The sequence below is a fragment of the Muntiacus reevesi genome, chromosome 20 (assembly GCF_963930625.1).
Source record: "Muntiacus reevesi chromosome 20, mMunRee1.1, whole genome shotgun sequence".
Classification (NCBI taxonomy): Eukaryota; Metazoa; Chordata; class Mammalia; order Artiodactyla; family Cervidae; genus Muntiacus; species Muntiacus reevesi.
Genome location: NC_089268.1, coordinates 15,321,127 through 15,346,224, shown reverse-complemented (window position 1 = coordinate 15,346,224; position 25,098 = coordinate 15,321,127). Strand labels below are relative to the sequence as shown.

The following is a 25,098-nucleotide window of genomic DNA, read 5'->3' as shown; positions in this document are numbered from 1 at the left end:
TAAGCCAAACAAGACATTTCATTCAATGATGAATTATTTGTGAGCCTGGAGCACTAATAGAAGGAACGTGGCCGCTGAATGTAGTTGGAAATTAGCAAAGGGTATTAGTGTTAGAGGGAAGGTAACAAGTGTAGTTTTTTTGTTAAATATTTACTTCTGGAAAATCATGCAAATGGTGGTTGCAGTAGGCAATAGATGAGTCTGTTGTAAGTCATGCTTACGTATGTTACATTTGGGAACCATTCTGTCTGTCAGTTGTTATGATGTGATATGGTTTGGGTGGGAGAAGTTTGGTTAATCTAAGATAATATAGAAAGATGATCCTATTAAGTTATTAGCAATCTAAATTGCTATCATATTTGGATACAATTTTGAGAAAAAAGAAAGAATGTTTCATATACATGCTAAATCTTAGTGAAAGATTTTTTAATGAAATCTTATCTTAGTGAAAGATAATTAAATGACAGTATTCAATAAATTAATAAATATAACCACTGGTGAAAAAGGTGTTGGTTCTCCTACACATTAATTGTGTCTAATCTGGTTCTGTCTTTGCCTACCATGGATAATTCTCATTTTGGTTTTGCATTTCCATAGCAGTAGCCAGCAGGTCTATTTCTTGAGTTGTTTTGATGACACTTGTTTTCATAGCATAGGGGAGCGTAAGCACAGCAAGAAGCAGAAGCTTCCTGAGATTTGTTGCCTCACTGACACCAGGCATCCTTGAGTTATGTAGGATGCATTACAGTAAGTGGCCTACATTCAAGCTTTCATGTTGTGAACTTTTAAAGATGCTAACATTCGTTTGCACGTCCAGTTACGTAAGTTCACATGTCTGGCATGCATTGTCATGTGTGTGCATCATCTACAAGCAGTTATGCTTTTGTGTACAGTATCGTATAGAGTGGGCTTCCCAGATGGCGCAGCGGTAAAGAATCTGCCTGCCAATGCAGATTCGAATGCAGTTCCGATTCCTGGCTTGGGAAAATCTCCTGGAAAAGGAAATGGTAACCTGCTCCTGTATTGTTGCCTAGAAAATTCGATGGACAGAGGAGCCCTGGCAGGCTACAATACATGGGGTTGAAAAAGAGTCAGACACAACTGAGCAACTGAGCACACCCCACAGGTATAGAGTACAGTAGTAGAGTATCTTTATTTCAGGCCCAAGATGTTCAGAAACAAGTGTAAAAGCAGCGGTGATGTAGCTGGTACCACTAAGAGGTGCCAAGCTATAACAATGGAAACGATGAAGTAAATAATTGAGACAGTAGTGAGGTGAAAAGATGGTAGACCTTACTTGTTCTTATAACATGAATTATTCAACAATTGGCATGATTATAAAGAACACAGACAAGATCATGGAACATGTGAAGTCTGCTATGCCGATGATGTTGACAATAACATCGAAGAAGCATGGAAAAGTTATAGAGAAGATGGAAAAACTTCTCAGTGTGTAGATGTAGGATCAGCACCAGCTTTGAATCCCACTCAGTTTATTTATTTACTTATTTATTTTTAATCCTGCTCAGTTTAATGCTGATTTAAGAGGAAGCTAAAAGCCTTTATGAAGACTTGAAGGAGAAACTTTTGGGGAGGCTCCAAAATCACTGCAGATGGTGACTGCAGCCATGGAAATTAAGACACTTGCTCCTTGGAAGAAAAGCTATGACCAACCTAGACAGCATATTAAAAAGCAGAGACATTACATTGCCAACAAAGGTCCATCTAGTCAAAGCTATGGTTTTTCCAGTAATCATGTACAGATGTGAGAGCTGCACCATAAAGAAAGCTGAGCACCAAAGAATTGAGGCTTTTGAACTCTGGTGATGGAGAAGACTCTTGAGAGTCCCTTGGACTGCAAGGAGATCCAATCAGTCCATCCTAAAGGAAATCAGTCCTGAATATTCATTGAACGGACTGATGCTTAAGGTGAAACTCCAATACTTTGGCCACCTGATGTGAAGAACTGACTCATTTGAAAAGACCCTGATACTGGGAAAGACTGAAGGCAGGAGGAGAAGGGGACGACAGGATGAGACGGTTGGATGGCATCACTGATTCTATGGACATGAGTCTGAGTAAGCTCCAGGAGTTGATGATAGACGGGGAAGCCTGGCATGCTGCAGTCTTTAGGGTCGCAAAGAATTGGACACGACTGAGGGACTGAACTGAACTGAACTGAAGAAGAAACGTGGCAAAGAATCAGCGGGTGCATCTTTTAAAGCCAGCCATGGCTGGTTTCATCCATTCAAGGTTGTAGTCAACCTTTTTAATGTAAAAGTAAGTGGCGAGATGGTGAGTGCATATACAGTAGCTTCCTGGGAATTTCCTGAAATGCTTTGAGAAATTTTTGATGAAGGTGTATATTTACTAGAGCAGGTTTTTAATGTGGGTGAGACAGGACTGTATTGGAAGAGGATGCCAGACTGAAGTTACAGCAGTATGGAGGAAAACTTGATGCCAGGCTACAAAGCAGCAAGGGATAGACTAGCTCTGTAGTTTGGTGGCAATGCTTCCAGCAATATGAAACTGAAACCACTCTTAATTCCTGTTCAGAAAACACAAGAGCCCTAAAAACATAGCTACACAACTCTCTTCCTGTTAACTCCAAAGCCTGGATTATACAGGCCATTTTCTAGGACTGGTTTTTTCCACCACTTTATCCTGGAGGTAGAGAAATATTGCTTGGAGAAGGACATCCCACTCAACATTCCTTTGCTGCTTGACAATGTTTGGGGTACCCCCATCCATGGATGACTTTCATCCCAAGGTCAAAGTAGTGCATCTGCCACCAAATACTACATTCATCCAACCTATGGACCAAGAAGCTATAGCAACTTTCAAGAAATATTATTTACATCACACCTGTCGTCAGACAGTAAAGGCGAGTGATGAATCAGTAACAACCTCACAACAATTTTGGAAAGACTATATCTACAGGGCCACAAAAAAACATTGACTTTGCTTGACGTGAGGTTAGGGCCATCACCATGAATGAGGTTTGGAAGAACCTTTGCCTGCAGTTGGCTCACAGTTTTCATGGATTTGAGAAGGTGGATGAGAAGTACAAAGAGGTCTTCAGCGACTTAGTGACCCTCAGCGAGAAGCTGGAGCTGGATCCACAAGAGGACAGCTTCGTGGAACTCCTTGCTGTGCACCATGAGGAGTTTACTAATGCAGACCCGATGGAATTGGAGGCCCAGAGAAAGGACAGAGAGAGACGAGAGGAAGAGGTAACTGAAGAACCGAAGAGATTAACGTTGCAGGAGACCCAAGGGGGTTTTCTTTATTTGGGAGGCTCTGTTAGTTTTTGAGGCACAAGACCCAAATGTAGAATGGTTCATGAACGCTGCAGCAGTCGTTCAGAATGCAATCTAGCGCTCCCATGTTATCTGCGACAAGGAAAAAAAAAAAAAAAACAGCTACTACTGGCAGGCTACAGTCCATAGGGTCACAAAGAGTCGGACACGACTCAAGCGACTTAGCACGCATGCACCCAGACATCACTGGATTGTTTTTCAAGAGAGTAGATAGAGTGGAGCCCAGCGAGGAACCAGAACCTGCGCCGTCAGCGTCAGGCAGGAGTGGCATCGCAGCTCGCCCTCCATCTCCTGTTGGTGATGATCCTTCAGCGCCACCGCCCCACGCCTCCCCTGCCTCCCCCAGTTGGCAACTCTTCCTGCCTGTTCGCTCGATGCCAGCCCCGGGACGCCAGTAGTTGAGCTATACCACTGTACTTTTCAAAGTACTGTATTGTAAGAGTCAAAATGTTCTCTTTATTTTTCGTTTTTGTTTCTTAGGTATTATTTGTGTGAAGAATATTATAAACCTATTACACAGTACTATATAGCTGACTGTGTTAGTTGAGTACCTCGGCTAATTTTTTTGGACTTACAGACATACTCTTAGAACAGAATTTGTTCACATGTAGGGGCCTGACGTACATTAAATGATTCATTTCAATTTTGTTCCTCAGACAGGGGATAAATCATATACAGGGTGCTGGCACCTCTGCAATGCCAGACTTGTGACAGTACAGTTTGCTTAGGTGGTTGATTAAGTTCTTTAGGAAATCAAAAGACCAGAGTTCAAGTCTGATAATATTATCATTAGAAATAATAACGATAGTATTAAGGAAAGGATGTTTACCAATTGAAAAGAAAGACGTTAATGTGGATATCAAGACAAGAATTCATCGCAACAATAACTCAGGATATTTTGCAGCTTTGGGGATTAAGGGGTACAAACTACTATGTACAGAAAGAATCTGCAGGCTGTGTTGTACAGCACAGGGAATATAGCCAATATTGTACAATAACTTTAAATGGAGTAAAACTATAAAAATAATGAATCACCTTGTTGGATACCTGCGACTAGTATACTATTGTAAATCAACTATACTTCAGTTTAAAAAAAGAATATTTTGCAGTTTTCAGTTTGGACCTATATTTTTTTCTTGATAAAGTATTTAGTTTTAGGTTCACAATAAAACTGAGAGGAAGGTACAGAGATTTCCCTTATATTCCTTCCTCACACACATGGATGGCCTGTCCCATTACCAGCATCACTCACCAAAATGATATGCTTGTTACCAAGAATGGACATACACTGATACATCAAAATAACCCAGAGCCCATAATTTGTCATAGGTTTTACTCTTGGTGTTTAACATTCCACAAGTTTGGACAAATTTGTAATGACATGCACCCATCATGATAATACACTGTGTTTTCACTGACTTTGAATCCTTTGCCCTCTGCTTAGTCATCACTACCCCATACCTCCACCCCTGGCAACCACTGATCTTTTTATTATCTCCATAGTTTTGCCTTTCCCAAAATGTCACATAGTTGGAATCATACAGTATATAGCTCTTTCAGACCTGTTTTTTTCACTTAGTAATATGCATTTAAGGGTCCTTATGTTTTTTGCTTCTAGGTTTGAGGTTGACAGGAATAGTTTAGTTTTTTGAGAAACTACCAAAATGGCTGTATCATTTTTGCATTTCCACCAACAATAGATGAGAATTCTTGTTGCTTTACATCCCAGCATTTGATGTCATTAGTGTTCTGAGTTTTGGCCATTTTAACAGGTGTGTACTGGTATCTCATTATTTCTTACATTTCCATTTTCCTGATGACATGTGATGTGGAACATCTTTTCATATGCCTATTTGCCATCTGTATATCTTCTTTGGTGATGTGTCTGTTAAGGTTTTTGGCCCATTTTTTAATTGGGTTCTTTGCTTTCTTATTGTTGAGCTTTAAGTGTTCTTTGTATAGTTTCGATACCAGCCCTTTACCAGATGTGTCTTTTACAAATGCTTTCTTCCAGTCTGTGGCTTATTTTCTACATCTTCAGACATTGTCTTTTGCAGAACATAAGTTTTTAATTTTAATGATTATCAGTTATTTCCTTCAAGGATCAGGTCTTTAGTTTTGTATCCAAAAAGATGTCACCGTACCCAAGGCCATCTGGGTTTTCTCCCATGTTACCTTCTAGGAGTTTTATAGTTTTGCATTTAGGTCTGTGATTCATTTTGAGTTAATTTTTATATGTGGTATAAAGTCTATGTCTGGATTCATTTCTTTGTGTGTGGAGGTCCAGTTGTTCTAGAACCACTTTTTGAGGAGATTGTCTTTGCACCATTATATTGCCTTGATATCTTTGTGAAAGATCAGCTGACAGTAGTTATGTGAGCCTATTTCTGAATTCTGTGTTCCGTTTCACTGATCAATTTATATATAGTTTCATAAATACCACACTATCTTGATTACTATAGCTTTATAGTAAGTCTTGAAGTTGGGTAGTGTTGGTCCTCCAACTTTGTTCTTCTCATTAAATTTTGGTTTTGCTATTCTGGGTCTTTTGCCTCTCCATATAAACATCAGAATCATCTTGTTAATATCCACAGAATAATGTGCTAGGATTATTGGGGTTTCATTGCATATGTATATCAAGTTGGAAAGAAGTAACATCTGGACAGGACTAAATCTTCCTATCCATGAACATGGAAAACCTTGCCATTTATTTAGTTCTTTGATTTCTTTCATTAGAATTTTGCAGTTTTCCTCATATAAATGGTGACCATATTTTGTTAGATTTATATCTAAATATTTCATTTTTTAAGTGCTAAGGTAAATGGCTTTGTGTTTTTAATTTCAAATTCCACTTGTTAATTGTTGGTATATAGGAAAACAATTGATTTTTTTTTTTTAATTTTATTTTATTAGTTGTATATTAACTTTATATCCTGCAGTGTTGTTATAATCACTTATCAGTTTCAGGAGTTTCTTTTGTCAGTTCTTTCAGGTTTTCTGCATATGACATCTATGAGCAAAGATATCTTTTTTTTTTTCCCCAATCTGTATAGCTTTGCTTTTCTTTTCTTTTCTTGAATTATTACGTTAACAGGGACTTCCAGTATAATGTTGAAACGGAATGATGAGAGGGGATAGTCTGACCTTGTACCTGATATTACTAGGAACGCTTTGAGTTTCTCACCATTAACTGTGATGTGAGCTGTAGGTTTTTTGTAGATTATCTTTATCAAGTTGAGAAGGATCCTGTCTATTCCTAGTTTACTGAGAGTTTTTATCATGAATGGGTGTTGAATTTTGTCAAATGTTTGTTCAGCATCTATTAATATGATTATGTATGATTTTCTTTTTCAGTTCATTGATATGATGGATTGTATTGACTGATATCTGAATGTTGAACCAGCCTCATATACCTAAGATAATCCCACTTTGTCATGGTGTATAATTTTTTTTTATACATTGTTGTATTTGATTAGCTAATACTTTATTGAGGATTTTTACATCTATATTCATGAGAGATATGGTCTAGAGTTTTCTTTTCTCATTATGCCTTTGTCTGGCTTTGGTATAAGTGTAATACTGGCCTCATAGTATGAGTTAGGAAGTATTTCCTCTGCTTCTCTCTTTTGAATGAGATTGTAGATAGTTGGTTTAACGTTTTCCTTAAATCTTTGGTTGAGAACCTGGTGTCTTTGTAGGCTAAAATAAATAACTCAACCTAAAGTGTCATGTGATTGGCTATATTTTTCCTTATCAGTAAGAAGGTATAATATTAGATAAAAAAGAAAGAAAAGATATCTTTTTCAAAATACTAGGAAGAGTTTTCAAAATACCTCAATAGTGGTTAAATAGAAAAAGTATCCTTTTAGCCCAATCTATCTAGGTTAAGACCAACAGAAAAATTTATTGCACATATGTAAAACTTTCTTAAGTGATATGTTTCAACTGTTTATATTTTATAACAGAAGAAATATTTGAGATTTTTAATCAGTCTGAAGAAAGTCTACCTTTGAAGTTATTTAAATTTAGGAAGGAGGTCTCCTCTCACATACTTCTCCTAAAAATTTATATCCTCCCGTCCCCCAAATCTTTCCTGTAGAGAGCTTCTGAAAATGGGTTGGAGTAGGATGAGGGGGAAGGAGGTAGAAACACACTAAACTATAGAATTTTCTCTTCATGGAAATGAATAGTAGGGCTGTGTTTACAACATGTGAGATACTTTCAGTTATTTAGAAGAGCCTCATGGACACCCTCCCATTTTTATGAGGCCCACCTGCTCTTGATATTGATACTGTTCAAAGTCAAGGTGACTAGACAGGGCTACCTCTTGTCTGTATGGCACCTTCATGTGATTATTATAAGGTACCCCTGCCTTTTAATCTGTTGGAAAATTTTTGTAATATGTTGGTTTTGTCAGAAGACAGTTAACTGCCCGCGGCCAGCTTATGTCATAATAAATCTGCAGGCACATGATGTGGATTGCAACATCTTGAACATGGTGCCATTGTATAGTGCATGGCTGTACCCATACGTGGGGCCCCTGCGAGTAAAAAGAAGGAAAAAGAAAAGAGAAATCACCAGTATTTGTCTATCACATGAAAGTGAGAAACCAGATTCTCCTGGAAAGTCCCTGTTCAGTGAGTTGGTGGTACTGGAATGTCGTGGAGGTGGGATGGAGAATGAGGAGGGTTCTCCCATTGATGGCTTCCATTATTGGGAACAAGAGCTTGGCCATTGCTCCTTATATGTCTTCCAGCCAGTTAGAAAGCCTAAAAATTCCAACTACTTAGCCAAATGGAAAAGATTCTCTGTTTACAGAGAAAACACAAAGCTTGCTTCTTCCCCATCATTAAGCAGGCTGAGTGTACTTAGCAGAACTTTTCCACTTAGGGGTCCAAGTCAAGGCTATCAGTGACTTCTTGCTCAAAATCTAAACATTTTAGAAACATTTTGTAGAGAAAACTATTCACAGGCCCTTTCAAAGAGAATCAAATAAATAGTTTGGGGGGTTTCCATCTTGGAATTAAGATGTTTATTTAAGAAACTCCAATAAAGCCCTCTTTCAAGCTATGAAAATTATAGCCAGAACGGAGTAGTGGACTAAGGATCCAGGAAATAGCTATTGATTTGTGAGAGAGCTGGGGAGTTGGGGTTGGGGGCAGGGAAGGAAGCAACTTAATAAGAAACTTTTGCTAATGGTTCTTATTTCCTCTAACTTTGAAAATTCTCCACCAACAGCAGAGTTTAAAACATCCTCACCACCAGATTAACCAATTTAGGTAAGAGGAAGTACCCCCAGCTCAGGCCGATGCTTCTCTGAGCAGAGTGTAAGAGTGGGTGGGGCTGACACGTGGGTTGTGAGGGTGAGTGCAAAAGGAATTTTCAATAAGAGCAGGCAGGACAATAAGGGAAAGTCCACAGCCTCATGCCCAAGGGATTGGGCAGAAACCAGGAAAGAATCTGAGGAGAAGAACTGGCAAGGGAGACCCTGATTGGAGAAAGTTGCACCACAGAAGATTCCAGAAAGATGCCAGAGGCAGAGCCTTCTTATTAAAGGGTGCCCACAGATGTGCCCGGAGCAGGGAGAGAACCCTAAGAGAAGCCAAACTAAACTGGACACCAACCTGTCTTTTTATTTACTTTTCAAAACCTCAATGGGCAAAAATAAGCAAACAGTGAGGGAAACAGAACCAGAAAAGAATTGCTTCTCATCCTTTTGGCTAAGCTCAAGTGAAGAATCAGAAAACAGTCAGAGAAATACATGGTGATGAGTTATAAAAGACGACTGAGATTTCTATGCAGAAAAATTGAAGCACATGCAAATTGTGATCAAAGTGACATAGCTGGACAAGCACCCAGAAGTAAATATAGAAGCATAATACTTCTGCAATACATTGCAGAGCAGAGGCTCTGAGTGATTTAGCCAAATGCCAATGATGACATTCCATACATCCTCTGTTATGTGTCTAACTATTCTTTGTAAGTGTAACCTAAATCAATGAGCCATTCAGGTTATGTAAAAGGTTGAACATTTTTAGAATTCTGTACATGCTGGTTTTCTGCATTTTTTTTTTTTTAAATTTCAGTGAGGTAATGGTGAGGAGATTATGTATGATATTACATTTAGATTTTTTGATTCAGCCATGGTATAAACCCTGTGGAGGTCCAGGAAGATCCATAATCCCCAGTTGAGCATTAGTTATTGCTGTGGTTAATGGGTGGCTCAGTTTACCCATCAGTGACATGGTCAGGGAGGTAGAAAAAGGAAACTTCGTGTGGAAGGACAAGCTTTGTAAAATTCACAGGGACCTTGCCTGTTAGTAGATTTATGACCCAAAGTGACTTCAACCAGTAAAATGAGTAATTCTCCTCTTTGGGCTTAGGTGGAGCTGGGTGGAAAGTAACTATAAAGAAACCAGAAATCTTCCCATATGTCCACCTTGTATGGTCGTTAAAGATGAAGTCAGTAACTCTCAATCTTGGCTGCACAGCAGAATCACCTGGAACCTTTACAGACTCTGGTACCCAGTCCGCACTCCAGAACATTCAAATCAAAATCTTTTAAGAGGACACCTGGTGCTGATGTGTTGTTTTGTTTGCATTCTGAAGGCTGGTCCTGTATGCAGCCAGGGTGAGAATGACTGGATTAAAGGGGACTTTCAGTGCCCAGGGAGTATGAGCATCCTCCTCTTTGAATCATTTTCTGCTCCCTCATCTCCCCCTTCTCTGATCTTGCACAGGAAGGTTTTGTATCTGACTTGGTCTTACAACATATATTGCAGGTGACTTTGCCTCAGAGTTGAAGAACTTGTTTTCTTCTTCATGTTGAAAAAGACAGAACTCTCTTCTTTTCTCACTTCTGATGTTCTGTCATATCACTCATTTCATGCTTTTATCTTCCTTCCCATATTACTTAACTTCTTTCACCTTTAAGATGTAGAATCTTTAGATTTAAGAAGAATTCTGACTTTTGTATCCCTAGGGATTGCATTTACCAAACCTTCTCAAGCATTTCAAAAGAATCACAGTGGAAATAAAGCTTAAGGAATAAAGAGGGTTCCTAAAAATAGACCACAATTCATCTATTTCAGTTGAAAAATGCCTTCATATTTTCCAAGCATTTTTTTAACTCTTAAGCAATTTTAATAAGCTGACTTATGAGCCTTGTTGAAAAATAAATAAAATACACTTGTTTCCATTAAGGGGAGAGATCCTTTTCCATCTTATTGATATTATTGAAGGAGACAAAAAGAAGTCCAAAATTTGGCAACAAGCTGCATTATTAGTGGCATATTGGTCACAGATGGGCTGGAAAAACTACACTTTCTTCCTGCAATTAGTATTTTAAGTGTCCACAAATTACATATGAAAATCCAGATAGTCCCCTTACAAAAGGGAAGGCTGAAAAATTATGGTCTTTGCAAAATCTTCATTTTTAAAGTTTTCTAAGTGTGTTTTTGTCAGTAGGCAAGTGACATATGTCCACTTGCTAGTTGTACCTTGACGGAAGGCATAGTGCTAGATGATGCCAACGTTGACCTACTGTCATCGATTCTGCTGTTGTAAGCAAGTGCAGATACCTGCAGAGACACCTGGCAACACTTGTAAATTACAGATTTTCTTTCTTCAACAATTTTTAAAATGATCACGAAGGCAAAACTCAAGAGGTAAAAGGGAACTCTCTTTAGTAATTCTGTTGCTTGAATTTGTAGTCCTTTAAAAGAAGTCTATTAGGAATTTAGCCAAATTGTGTTCCAGAAGTTGCCATAAGTCCTAACAGGACTCTGAGGGGAGTTTTCACAAGTCAGCTCTTGAGACAGTGTTAAGATTCACATGGGACGAAACAGTGTTGGCACCAAAATGTCTCTTGAGGAGTTTTAATAAATGAATGTAATTCCAAGCCTACGGATTCAATGGAAGGAAAAGTGATGCTGTAAAAGAAGAAAGGTCAAAAAACATTTCTGATGGACATAAAAATAATAATTATAAACTAGGATTTTATTATAAGACTTCTTGAGAATTTTTAACTCACCCTGATAAGAAAACCAGGGAATAACTCCTAGAGGGAGACAAATGCCTCCATTTTTATCGTGTTTAAATTGGTGAGCTAACCAGTTTGAAATGTCACATAGATTGAAGTGATATGAAATTGAACAAAAGGGAAAAATTAGAAGGAGAAGAATCACTACCACCTAATGTAAGAAACTGAATTATGACATGGCTAAAAAAGGCGTAGCCGAGTTTCCTGGCATAGGTAGGTTACACACTGGGATTTTAAGTTCAATAAGAATATGCATTTCCCAATATGCTTTGGGGATCTGATGATTCCCCCAAAAAGCTGCCTTTGAATTAGGAGCTTGTAATGTACTTTTCAGCCCCAAAGCTATTTGGTAGCACTGTCAAGGGAATGTCGGTATGGATGCTAATCCAGTACTGTCTGCTGTCTTGTGTACTTTTTGATTTTATAAATTCAAGGCGTCATACATACGGCCTTTAAAAAAGAAACCTGTAAGAAAGGCTTGAAATTCTTTTCCTTCTCAAAGCGCCTTGTGTTGTTGTTTCCTTTTTCCCTAGGAAAGTGACAGTCCTGGAGGACCCTGATCAGAACATCCACCTGAAAAACTTGTCTCTTCATCAGGCAACCACAGAGGAAGAAGCCCTGAATCTGCTTTTCTTGGGCGACACCAACAGAATGATTGCAGAGGTAATAAGCTTTTCTCTGCAAGCTGTGTTTGCACACTGTAAGATATAATGGAATCTGGGGGACAGCAACGACTTTAAAAATAATCTCATCTAAATACCATCTTTTAGGAAAAGGAAACCTAGAACCAGAGAATTGAGGAGACTTTCTCAAGGTCTTCTAGCTAGTTAATGAGCAGGAACTAACATCTAGTCTCTTTTAATTTTGTTATTTTTAAATTTTATACAAATTGATTTGCCGCCAGCCCATGACAACTCATCAAATGTCTTCATGATAGGAATTTTTGCATAATTTTTGAAACTTAAATTTACATAGCTTATTCTTCCTAACCTCCAGTCATCCATATACTGGCATTTGTTTACCCATCCACGGATTTTCATGGGTTTAGAGAATTAATGAAGAATTTAGAGTAACACGTGGAGCATAGGAAGTGCTCTATGCATTTGCAGCTCTTGTTGACGGATCCAGGAACACCGCCACGGTGTGTGGTTGAAGTATGCTTCAGTGCAGTGTTGGGGGTATACTTGTGCTAAAAGCTATCTGTTGCTAATCTGACATTCACACCTAACTGGTCACCTATATTTCGCCTTGGAACCATAGGCCGGAGACAGGATTGACCCAGTTGGGTCATGGGCCTCAAGCAGTTACTGATTGGAGACGGAAGGTCACAAAAGTCTCATTCAGCCACCACTGCACTGAAAGGAATTAAGGAGTGCTACTGGTGATTCGGGTGAACAGCTGACTGTGATCACAGGCACTTTCCTTTTTAAACCAGGCTCCCTGAGTTCTGTGTTCTACCTTGTCTCTGATGATAAACAGTAGAAGAGCTGATAAGCTGGGAGGAAAAGTAGTCTGAGAAAGTCTCCCTCAAGTGACTTTCTTTCTGCCCCATTTTTACCCCTTGGGATGTACCACCTTAAATACAAGATAGATAAATGGGAAATCAGGTAGTGAAAGCATGGTGATGACCTCTGTCATTGTGCTGGGCCCTTAGTTTCACTGTTGTTTTACTGGTTCTGCATCAGTACTTTTCAACAGACTAGCTTAAAAACGTTGATTTTAAGTGCCACATATGATATGGATTTAAGGACCCTTAAATTATTATTTTCACTTAAAGAGAGCTGTGCCTAGTTTTTCATTTCAGAATATTTTCTGTTGTTTACAGTGTTTTGCACCTGTGTATTGTTTCAGTATTTTGTCCATGCAGTCATCCATCGTGCTCATTTGTCACAGTAATTGAAGAGAGAGGAATAAAGGCAGATTAAGAAGTAGGGAGTATAATAATGAAAGATTTAACATGCTTCACTAAAAATCCTCCTCCTCCATACATAGTTTAATCAACAGCAAACTGAGAGGTACAGACTGTAAATGGGTCCTGCCCACCAACAGAGTATGAAAAAGAAAAATGGTAGATCATGAATGCCACTGGAAAACACGAGGCGAAACCTACCCCTGCCTCTCTGTTGACCGTCTTCCTAAAGTGACCTATCCCTGAGGAGTCTAGGCCTTGTCCTCACTATTCCATCCCTTCACCTTGAATGGGTCAGGGAGGGCTCCTGGCCCTGGTTCACCACAACCCCTGTTAGCAAATAAGCTTGGCCATTTGCGCTTTCAAAGCTATGCCTCTAACTTCAGCCAACTGCATCTTTTCAGATTATGGTTGTGTAAAGTTTTGAGGACCTTGAGCTGCCTTTGTGTAAGCTTTTCTGTTCTACTATCTTAGGAAATTCTGACAGTCGTTTCCTATTATTTACTGTGGAGTGTTTCACAATAGTACACGTAGCTGAAACCTGGAGAAGCCCAATTCTAATAATGCTGGTTGTGCATTACTCTAATATTTTATTCATTTTTTTTCCTGTGTGAAACCTGATTGCTTTTAAACCAAGTCTAATAGGTTTTGGATGGTTCTGTGCTTGCTTTTATTTTTTTTTCCTTTGGTAATAACTACCATGTTCTATCAAGAGCCTACTCAGTAGACTTGTCACTGTTGTGGATACTTGTATGTATTATTTCTGACTCTCATTTTATAGATGGAAACTAAGGCTCAAAGAGTTACACTGCTTGCCCAAGGTCGCACTGCTCGTAGGTGGCAGAACTGGGCTTCAGCTCCAAGTCTGACCATTTCAGAAGCTTATGTTCTTTCCTTACACCACAATTCATGAGCACGGTAATCAAATTGACACATGTCAGATTTTTCAAGTGAGGATACATTTCTGAATTATTTAAAAAGCACAGCAAGTATGGAACACTTCAGTTTATCTCTTGAATTCATTGAAAGCAAATACATAAAAATATAAATGAAGAATAACTGTCAATCCCTGGAAATACTTTATTATTCAGAGTCTCCAGAGAGGCATGTTTTAGATTACAACTGAGCTGTCAGAATGTAATTTGTCAGCACGCAATGAGCTTACCAGGATAAAAAGAACACACTAATCATTTTTTTTCAGGAGACGAGGTTCCCAATTTCCCATTTACACAGAGAAATCCAGAAGTTGCCATGGTAACCAGAAAACATTTGCAAAACAAAGCCTGAATATGGGGACCAAAGCAAGCGTGCTCTTCCCTTTTAAGTTCTCCTACCGAGAGCCAGAATTTTAAGGAAAAGTTATTAAGAGTAGCTTCATCCTCTTCTTATTTTTAGAACCCACTCTTAAATAATTTCTGTAATCCTACCAATGTTTTGAATAAAACCTGATTATGTCCTTGGGATAGATTTTTTTTTTTCCCCAAAAGTTGATTTGCTATGCCAAAGAGAATAAATATTGTAAAAGCTGAACTGTTTGTGACCCAACATCAAAGCCCACCAGTAGCAAGTATGACTTGGTACTTTTTGTCTTAGCATTGAAATGTTGCTCTCAATTAATTAAATCTAATTGGACAAGACATTTGATTGGCAGGCCCTGCACAGTCCCATTGCTAAGATGGTTTGCTCAGCCCCGCCCACAATTCATTTCAATGAATTCAAGAGCACACTGTCCCCAAGTGTGGCCCGGGGATAACTTGTATCAGGATACCCATGCTAGCCCAAAGACGCAGGATCCCATATCTGATGGATGGATTCATGCTCTCAGCGGTGGAGCCCAGGAGTACGCATTTTAGCATTTCAAGTGTGCTCAGTCTAAATCTGGGGCAGTTCGGATTTTGCTATTAAGAAGCTGGTTGAAACTCACTCCCAGAGAAGTTTGTGAACAGATCCCTGTTTTGTACCCTTGCCAACACCACAAGATTTGAAAGTTCTGCCAATTTGGTAGTCAAAAGAATTTTGTTCTAACTTGCATTTTTGATTACCAAATTTTTTTATACCTTTATTTGCCATCTGTATTTGTGTTTCTGTTTATTTCTACTTGCTCTTCTGTCGAGATCCAGGTAAAATCCAGGATTTTTTTAACTGCATCTTGACAGAAGCTGTCCTGGGTTAACAAAATCAGATGCTCCTTCTAAGAGCAGTCTCCATTGGTGAAAGTGCCATTTAAGTATTTATTTTAGGAAGTCATAGTGTTGCTCGAAGTGAATAATTAGACTGCGTGCATGCTAAGTCACTTCAGTTGTGTCTGACTCTTTGCGACCCATGGACTGTAGCCCTCCATACTCTTCTATCCATGGGATTTTCCAGGCAAGAGTACTGGGGTGGGTTGCCATGCCCTCCTCCAGGGGATCTTCCTGACTGAGGGATCAAATCCCAGGTCTGCTGCATCTCCAGTGTTGGGAGGCAAGTTCTTTATGACTAGCACTACCTGGGAAGCCCATAATTAAACTAACACGGCATTATTTTGCAAGCAACTTTGGAAAAGAGAGTAGTGTCTGGGATCCTTTCTACCAAAACTTCACAGTACTGTCTTTTGTGGGTTATATTGTCTCACCTTATCTAATTCCCATGTTGGAGTCCTAACCCCTAGTACCTCAGAATATGTAGCCTTATTGAGAGATAGTGTCTTTACAGAGGTGATCAACTCAAAATGGGGTCATTCGTGTGGGCCCTAATCCAACATCACTGGTGCCCTTATAATGTGGGAAATTTGGAGACAGATATAGAGGGAGTGTGCCGTGTGAACGTGAGAACAGTCATCTACAAGCCAAGGAGAAAGGCCTGAGGCAGAACCCTTCCTCACAGTCCTCAGAAGGAATTACCAGCCCTGCCAACACCTCCGTTCGGGATGTCTAGCCTTTAGAACTGTAAGATAGCAAATTTCTATTGTTGAAGTTGCCTAGTTTTTGTACTGAGAACTAACACAGTGTCCAAATAACCTCGAGTATAATTTCTTATATGATTGTTACCTGATATTGCTCTTTATCTTGATAAATTCAGAAGCAATAAAATGCTAAATTCCCACGTGGTGCTAGTGGTAAAGAACCCACCTGCCAACGCAGGAGACATAAGAGACTCCGGTTCAGTCCCTGGATTGGAAGGATACCCTGGAGGGGGACATGGCAACCCACTTCAGTATTCTTGCCTGGAGAATCCCATGGACAGAGAAGTCTGGCAGCTATAGTCCATGGGGTCACAAAGAGCTGGATTCAAATGAAGTGACTTAGCACATACACCATATACTAAATATACATAGTATATTGGGCTTCCCAGGGGGCACTAATCGTAAAGAATCTGCATGCCAATGCAGGAGACACAAAGAACATGGGTTCGATCCCTGGGTCAGGAAGATCCCTTGGAGAAGGAAATGACAACCTACTCCAGTATTCTTGCCTAGAAAATCCCATGAACAGAGGAGCCTGGCGAGCTACAGTCCACGGGGCTGTAAAAAGTTGGAGAATACTGAGCGACTGCACACACATGGTATGACATTTGGAAAGACACTACAGTTCTCAGCTAGCAACTGTTTAAAAATAAGCCTATAGCTGTGTTCTGCTGTAATCTCTCAGCACCTGGCAACTACCGAGTGGGTCAGTCATTAATTTTTATTTTTTGAATTCATGTGGAGAAGATGATGATGATTTCAGGAGAAAGGACCTGTAATCCCAGGCCCAGAATTGGGGTGATTTTATGGTACACAGTGCCTCTTGGGGAGTACAGAGGATATCACAGATGACTTTGACATTTTAAAATTTAATTTGTGGTGCTTCAACCCTTTTGAAAGAGGTTACTTTCTAAATAACCGGCCTACCAATAGCATTTATGGGATTTGTAAATTATTTTCCCAGGAGCTCTTAGAGGTCTTTCTGCCTAATTCTTTGGTTGAAATTAAAAAAAAAAAAAAAAAAAGTATACTCAATGTATCTGAGTTGTACTGATGTGTTTTGTAAGCTCTCAGACTTTGTACTCCACCAAACTTTTTTACTGAGTTGTGTGACCTTGTGGAAGTGCAAAGGCAGTTGGGAAACAGGCTGTGAATGGAGTTAGGAGGTTTGTGCAGATGCTGGTACTGAAATAGCTGTCATTGGACACGTTGTCTAATAGCGTGAGGACAGCACAGGAAGGAAGGAGCAGCTTTACTGTGTGATTGTGTTTGTCAACAGCTCTCTAAGCCTCAATCTCCTTGGGTAGTGTGTGTGGGGAACAAGAGAATCTGGGTTGCAATTAGAGTTCTGGCATCATATTCCACTAGAGCATTAGAGAGACACTGAATAACACAACCTGACAGATTTTTTTTTTGGAAAGATTTATTAGTTGTATATAATTAGCAAGTGTACTCCAAGATTCGTAAACCTGGGAAGCGCAAAATACTTGACAGGCTAAATCCATTTCACCCTGCTCTTATTATAAGAAGAGTATTCGTTTATCATTAAATCTCAATAGGCAGCTAGTTCAGTTCGGTCACTTAGTTCTGTCCAACTCTTTGCGACCCCATGAATCGCAGCACGCCAGGCCTCCCTGTCCATCACCAACTGCCGGAGTCTACCCAAACTCATGTCCATTGAGTCGGTGATGCCATCCAACCATCTCATCCTCTGTCGTCCCCTTCTCCTCCTGCCCTCAATCTTTCCCAGCATCAGGGTCTTTTCCAACGAGTCAGCTCTTTGCATCAGGTGGCCAAAGTATTGAAGTTTCAGCTTCAAGATCAATCCTTCCAATGAACACCCAGGACTGATCTCCTTTAGGATGGACTGGTTGGATCTCCTTGAAATCCAAGGGACTCTCAAGAGTCTTCTCCAACACCACAGCTCAAAAGTATCAATTCTTGGGCACTCAGCTTTCTTTATAGTCCAATTCTCAGATCCATACATGACCACTGGAAAAACCATAGCCTTGACTAGACGGACATTTGTTGACAAAGTAATGTCTCTGCTTTTTAATATGCTGTCTAGGTTGGTCATAACTTTCCTTCCAAGGAGTAAGCGTCTTTTAATTTCATGGTTGCAGTCACCATCTGCAATGATTTTGGAGCCCAAAAAAAGTCAGCCACTGTTTCTACTGTTTCCCCATCTATTTGCCATGAAGTGATGGGACCAGATGCCATGATATTAGTTTTCTGAATGTTGAGCTTTAAGCCAACTTTTTCACTCTCCTCTTTCACTTTCATCAAGAGGTTCTTTAGTTCTTCTTCACTTTCTACCATAAGGGTGGTGTCATCTGCATATCTGAGGTTATTGATATTTCTCCTGGCAATCTTGATTCCAGCTTGTGCTTCTTCCAGCCCAGCGTTTCTCATGATGTACTCTGCATATACGCTAAATAAGCAGGGTGACAATATATGGCCTTGACGTACTCCTTTTCCTATTTGGAACTAGTCTGTTGTTCCGTGTCCAGTTCTAACTGTTGCTTCCTGACCTGCATATAGGTTTCTCAAGAAGCAAGTCAGGTGGTCTGATATTCCCATCTTTCAGAATTTTCCAGTTTATTGTGATCCACACAGTCAAAGGCTTTGGCATAGTGAATGAAGCAGAAAGAGATGTTTTTCTGGAACTCTCTTGCTTTTTTTGGTGATCCAGCAGATGTTAGCAATTTGATCTCTGGTTCCTCTGCCTTTTCTAAAACCAGCTTGAAAATATGGAAGTTCACAGTTCATGTATTGCTGAAGCCTGGCTTGGAGAAGTTTGAGCATTACTTTACTAGTGTGTGAAATGAGTGCAATTGTGCAGTAGTTTGAGCATTCTTTGGGATTGCCTTTCTTAAGGATTGGAATGAAAACTGATCTTTTCCAGTCCTGTGGCCACTGCTGAGTTTTCCAAATTGGTTGGCATATTGAGTGCAGCACTTTCACAGCATCATCTTTCAGGATTTGAAAGAGCTCAACTGGAATTCCATCACCTCCACTAGCTTTGTTTGTAGTGATGTAGTTTATAGTGACTAAGGCCCACTTGATTTCACATTCCAGGATGTCTGGCTCTAGGTGAATGTGAGTGATCACACCATCATGATTATCTGGGTTGTGAAGATCTTTTTTGTACAGTTCTGTGGATTCTTGCCACCTCTTCTTAATATCTTCTGCTTCTGTTAGGTCCGTACCATTTCTGTTCTTTATTGAGCCCATCTTTGCATGAAATGTTCCCTTGGTGTCTCTAATTTTCTTGAAGAGATCTCTAGTCTTTCCCATTCTGTTATTTTCCTTTATTTCTTTGCATTGATCACTGAGGAAGGCTCTCTTATCTCCCCTTGCTGTTCTTTGGAACTCTGCATTCAAATGGAAATATCTCTCTTTTTCTCCTTTGCTTTTCACTTCTCTTCTTTTCACAGCTATTTGTAAGCTGTGTAAGCTGTCCTCAGACAGCCATTTTGCTTTTTTGCATTTCTTTTCCTTGGGGATGGTCTTGATTCCTGTCTCCTGTACAATGTCATGAACCTCCGTCCATAGTTCATCAGGCTCTCTGTCTACCAGATCTAGTCTCTTAAATCTATTTCTCGCTTCCACTATATAGTCATAAGGGATTTGATTTAGGCAGCTAGCAGCCTTAGCAAAAGATGTGTTGACAATTCTAACTTCTTCTCTAACCTACTGAATATATGTTATTAGGTATAGAAAGAAGGGAACATGAATTTTGAGCCCTTAGTATATCCCAGGCATTTTTCTCCCTCTTTTCTTATATTTTATATATGAGAAATATACAGCCATTCTTAACTAGTGATTCTGTCTTATAACATCATTTGCATTCTGCTCTCATCTAACCTGATTAATAGTATTGCATGAACCATGAATTTCAAATCTAAAACGTTTATTAAAATAAATGAAGTGGTACAGTGCAGCCATTATTAGAATATTAAAATGTACTTAACCCATATACCTAATTAGAGAAACACAACCGTATTGGCTGTAAAAATTTAGCTCCTGAGTTTCTTCTGATCTTTAAAATTCTGATTTCTGATTAAACAGCAGAAAAAAGTAGTCTTTACTCCCTGTTACTAAAATCCATCAACAACAGCAACAAAAATGAAAAATAGAAGGGGAAAAGCCATCATCAGTGAAATAAGGAAATAACCATAACCCCAAACCATGAGGAATTCTGCCAAATATTATGAAGTTTGAATTACGGTGAGGGAGGTTGCTGAGAGCCAGCACATATATCCTCCAACCTCAGGCAGGATACGGTTTCTCCTTAAAGAAAGGGTCACAGTTCTTAAGTGCAAATCCAATGATCTGGTTAGAGTGATGAGATCTAAGAACACAAGCAAGTAAGGTAGGGAAATGTTATGTAGATATTCATTCTGCACTATAGAAGGTGAGTCCCAAAGAGTTAAGGACAGGCCATTTTTATGGTTAGCAGTCTAGGCGTATGGCCAAGAAAGATGGCCTTTAGTGAGTGGAATTCAGAGAGTTTGTGACTTAAGAAATTTTATTACCCCAGATCTTTTAGTGCAAAAATTTGAGGAAAGTATATGTTCTCAAGGACTTCCCTGGTAGCTCAGATGGTGAAGAATCCACCTGCAATGCAGGAGACCCAGATTAGGTCCCTGAGTCAAGAAGATCCCCTGGAGAAGGGAATGGCTACCCACTCCAGTATTCTTGCCTGGAGAATTCCATGGACAGAGGAGCCTGGCGGGCTACAGTCCATGGGTTGCAAAGAGTTGGACATGACTGAGCAACTAAGTGCACACACACTTAAAGTTAAGTGTGAGCTCTTAAGTTAAGAATGAAATGTGCAGAGTAAATCTATGTAATAAACAAAGTGAATTTGAACTCTCTAGGAAAAAGATGGACATGCTTAAAGGTAAAATTATCAGAAGGAAAATAGCTAAAGATCTTTTCATGTATGTAGAGTGTGAAGAGTAAAGCAACATACATTTGAAGACTGCTTACATCAGGAAACAAGGTCTTAAATATGTTACCTAAATGCAATCTTTGGTTTTAAAAACACCTAAAAATATAGAAAAATTCAAAGAAAAGATTGCAAGACAAGAAGATAAAAGTAAGCTTGAAGAACTCAGAAATGAAAGAGAAGAAAACCATTATAGAGATGAAAGTTCCATTAAAAAGCAAAAAATAAAGAAGAAAAGGAGGAGAAGGAAAACAAAGAAGAAGAGGAGGAGATGGAAGAGAAGAAGAGGAGGAGATCTGGCTGAAAATAACCAGAGAAAGAAAGGAGAAACCAACTGTGAGTAATTAGAAATCCTGAAGAAAAGAATGAGGGCAACAGGAAAAAAGCATGAATAGAGAATGAGAGAGAGAGAGAGAAGTTTCCTGAAATCTGGAATTACTTGAATCTGCAGATGAAAAGGACATGCTGTGTTTCAAATTGAAAGAGCTCTACTCCAAGATAAAATCTACTGAGGCTACTAATTTCCAAAGCTAAATAAAGAACTCTATGAACATCCAGTCAGAAAAATGCAAGCCAACTATGAGTGAAGATTTAAAAAAAAAAAGTTTGTACTTGGACTTTTCCACAGCAATATTCAATGCCAGAAGACAGTGGAACAAGTTCTAAAGCAAGGATATTGTGTCCCAATAATTTTATACCCAGCCAAATTTTCAAATTGTCCTTAAAAAGCAAAAACATCAGACAAGTAATTTTAAGCATGTGTGAATTCTGGAAGAAAATGAACCCAGTGATCCTTTTTAAAAATTGCTTGACGGTCAAGTCTAACCAGTTAAAGAGATGAACCAAATTAAAGGATGTGGCAACCCAGAAGCATTGCAAAAGGTATGGTGGAAAGCATTGAATTTATTTAACTGTAGGTGTAAAACTAAGCAACTGTGTAAAGTGAATATTATAATTATAAACCTTGAAAATATAAATTAATAATAGATGAAACACACATTTGGAGTTAGAAAATAGAGGAGGGAGTGGTGTTAGAAGTGAGCTGATTTCCTTATCTTGCAAAGCAAGAAAGGAGTTGTTGTTTAGTGACTGAGTGGTGTCTGACACTTTTGTAACCCCCATGGACTGCAGCCTGCCAGGCTCCTCTGTCCATAGGACTTCCCTGGCAAGAATTATGGAGTGGGTGCTATTTCCTTCTCCAGGGGATCTTCTCACCCCAACTCAGGGATCGAACCCACATTTTCTGTATTGGCGGGTGGATTCTTTACTGCTGAGCCACCAAGGAGGTCCAAGAAAGGAATAGATGCTGTCTAAATATCAACCATATGGTTAAAAAGTATAATGACCCAAGTCCTTTAATTCCATGAGCTTTCCTCAATTCTAAAGAGATACTTCTAGAAAAAAAGATATACATCTCTTACCATGAAAAAAATATTTATTGGAAGGTCACCAGTTCCTTCAGTTTTATTTCTTTTGTCTTCTATTGAATTCAAATAAAATTTAATTTAATAATTATAAATTAAGAATAGTATGACAACAGTTAGAACTGGGCATGGAACAACAGACTTGTTCAAAATTGGGAAAAGAGTATATCATGGCTGTGTATTGTCACCCTGCTTATTTAACTTATATGCAGAGTACATCATGAGAAATGATGTACTGGATGAATGAATGCTCGATGAATCACAAGCTGGAATCAAGATTACTGAAAGAATTATCAACAACCTCAGATATGCAGATGATACCACTCTAATGGCAGAAACCAAAGAGGAACTAAAACAGCCTCTTGATAAGGGTGAAAGAGGAGAGTGAAAAAACTGACTTAAAACTCAGCATTCAAAAAAACGAAGATCATGGCATCTGTTCCCATCACTTGATGGCAAATAGAAAGGGAAAAAGTGGAAGCAGTGACAGATTTTCTTTTCTTGGGCTCTAAAATCACTGCAGATGGTGACTGTATCCATGAAATTGAAAGACATTTGCTTCTTGGAAGTAAAGCTGTAACAAACCTAGACAGCATATTAAAAAGCAGAGACATCACTTTGCTGACAAAGGTCCATATAGTCAAAGCTGTGGTTTTTCCAGTAGTCATGTACAGATGTGAGAGCTGGACTGTAAAAAGAAGACTGAGTGCCAAAGAATTGATGCTTTTGAATTGTGGTGTTGGCGAAGACTCTTGAGAATCCTTGGACAGCAAAGTGATCAAATCAGATAATTCTCAAGGAAATCAGCTGTGAATATTCATTGGAAGGACTGATGCTGTAGCTGAGGCTCCAATACTTTGGCTACCGACATAAAGAGCTGAGTCATTGGAAAAGATCCTGATGCTGGGAAAGATTGACGACAGAAGGAGAGGGGGGCGACAGAGGATGAGATGGTTGGGTGGCATCATGGACTCAATGAGCATGAATCTGATCAAACTCTGGGAGATAGCGAAGGGCAGGGAATCCTGGTGTGCTGCAGTCCATGGGGACGCAAAGAGCTGGACATGAGTTGGCAATTGAACAACAATAACAACATGTGTAGTATGCTTTTGTTTTGGTAAAGTACTCTTATATGTTCTTACATTTGTATACATATATTAAAAATAACTAATTTTTATCAAACGTTAACGTTTTTTGAGGGAGATTTTCATCTTTGTTCTTTTTTGTGTTGTTTAGATTTTTAAAATGATGAGTGTGGTGGGGATTACCAGTGTTTACTGAACCTTCTGGGTTATTCCTTTTGGCACATGCTTCTTTGAAGTTAATAGAGTTCAAGCACTCTAACCAATGAAATCTGAATGACAGTGGCGTGTTACTTTTAGTCTGAAGCCTGTCAGAATTAGTATGAAGTTCTCCTTAATCTTTTCCTCTGTGGCAAACCCTGAAAGTTTTATGTTGGGGTGCTGACCTTAGAAGATGGCAGCACCCCCATCAGTCTCGTGGGGTCAAGTACCTGGAGCAGAGCCATAATTTCACAATATTGGAGAAATAATATGAGCACTTTGCTGGTTTAAAAATTGTGATTTTTAAGCCTCGGAGATTGTGGTGCTGTTTATTAAATTGCTACCATAATATAACTCAGTCTGTCTTAATGAATGTGTGTCCTTTGTGCAAAATAATAACTCATTATTCTTCATGAAATTCAAATGTAGCATGGCTTTTATAGTAAGAAGACACTATTTATGTATGTGTGTGTGTGTGTGTGTGTGTATAATCTATTTTCCAAATGGGTTTGAAGCAAGTTACAATTTCAAAACACATATAAACCGAGTCAAAAAAATGTCAAAGAGAAAAAAAAATTAAGGTGAACTTAATTTAAAAGAAGATAGATGGATATGATAGATGACTGGAATAAGTTAATTATTGCCATTAAGGACAAAGTTTAGCTATGCTTCTTCATGCAGACAAATAAAAACTTGAGAAACATTATGACATTTTTGGTTATATGGTTTTCATTATTCAGATCGCAAACTTTCAGGCATTGAATTGCAGGTTAATTGTATCTATACTTGTTTAAAATGCTTTCCTGGTGGCTCACTCACTGGTAAAGAATCTGCCTGGCAATGCAGGAGACGTGGTTTCAATCCTTGGGTCAGGAAGATCCCCTGGAGAAGAAAATGGCAACCCATTCTAGTATTCTTGCCTGGAGAATCCCATGGACCAAGGAGGCTGGCAGACTGCAGTCCATGGAGTCTCAAAGAGTCAGACACAACTCAGCAACTAAAGAACAATGTACTCGTTTAAAGGATCTTGTGTGACAAAATGGGCAGTGTCTTGCCTGTAACTCTGAAAGAAATACAAAAGCTTTATACTTCTATCAGTCTTGTATAACATCTTGGAGCTTTATATTAAATTGTTGTATATTTGACTGAGTGTATCAATCAGAATCAAACAAGGGAAATAAACCACTGTTTTTAAAATAGAGGAAATCAATGCAGATACTTTT

At 39.0% G+C, this 25,098-nt stretch overlaps 1 protein-coding gene across 1 annotated transcript in view; it reads left to right on the top strand.

Annotated features, from left to right (window-relative positions):
• KIF6 (kinesin family member 6) overlaps positions 1-25,098 on the top strand; it is a 396,116-nt gene that overhangs the window by 106,225 nt on the left and 264,793 nt on the right. The window contains exon 6 of the mRNA XM_065913300.1: positions 11,895-12,024. Coding sequence (XP_065769372.1) covers positions 11,895-12,024 — 130 coding nt within the window. The remainder of the gene's footprint in view (positions 1-11,894; positions 12,025-25,098) is intronic.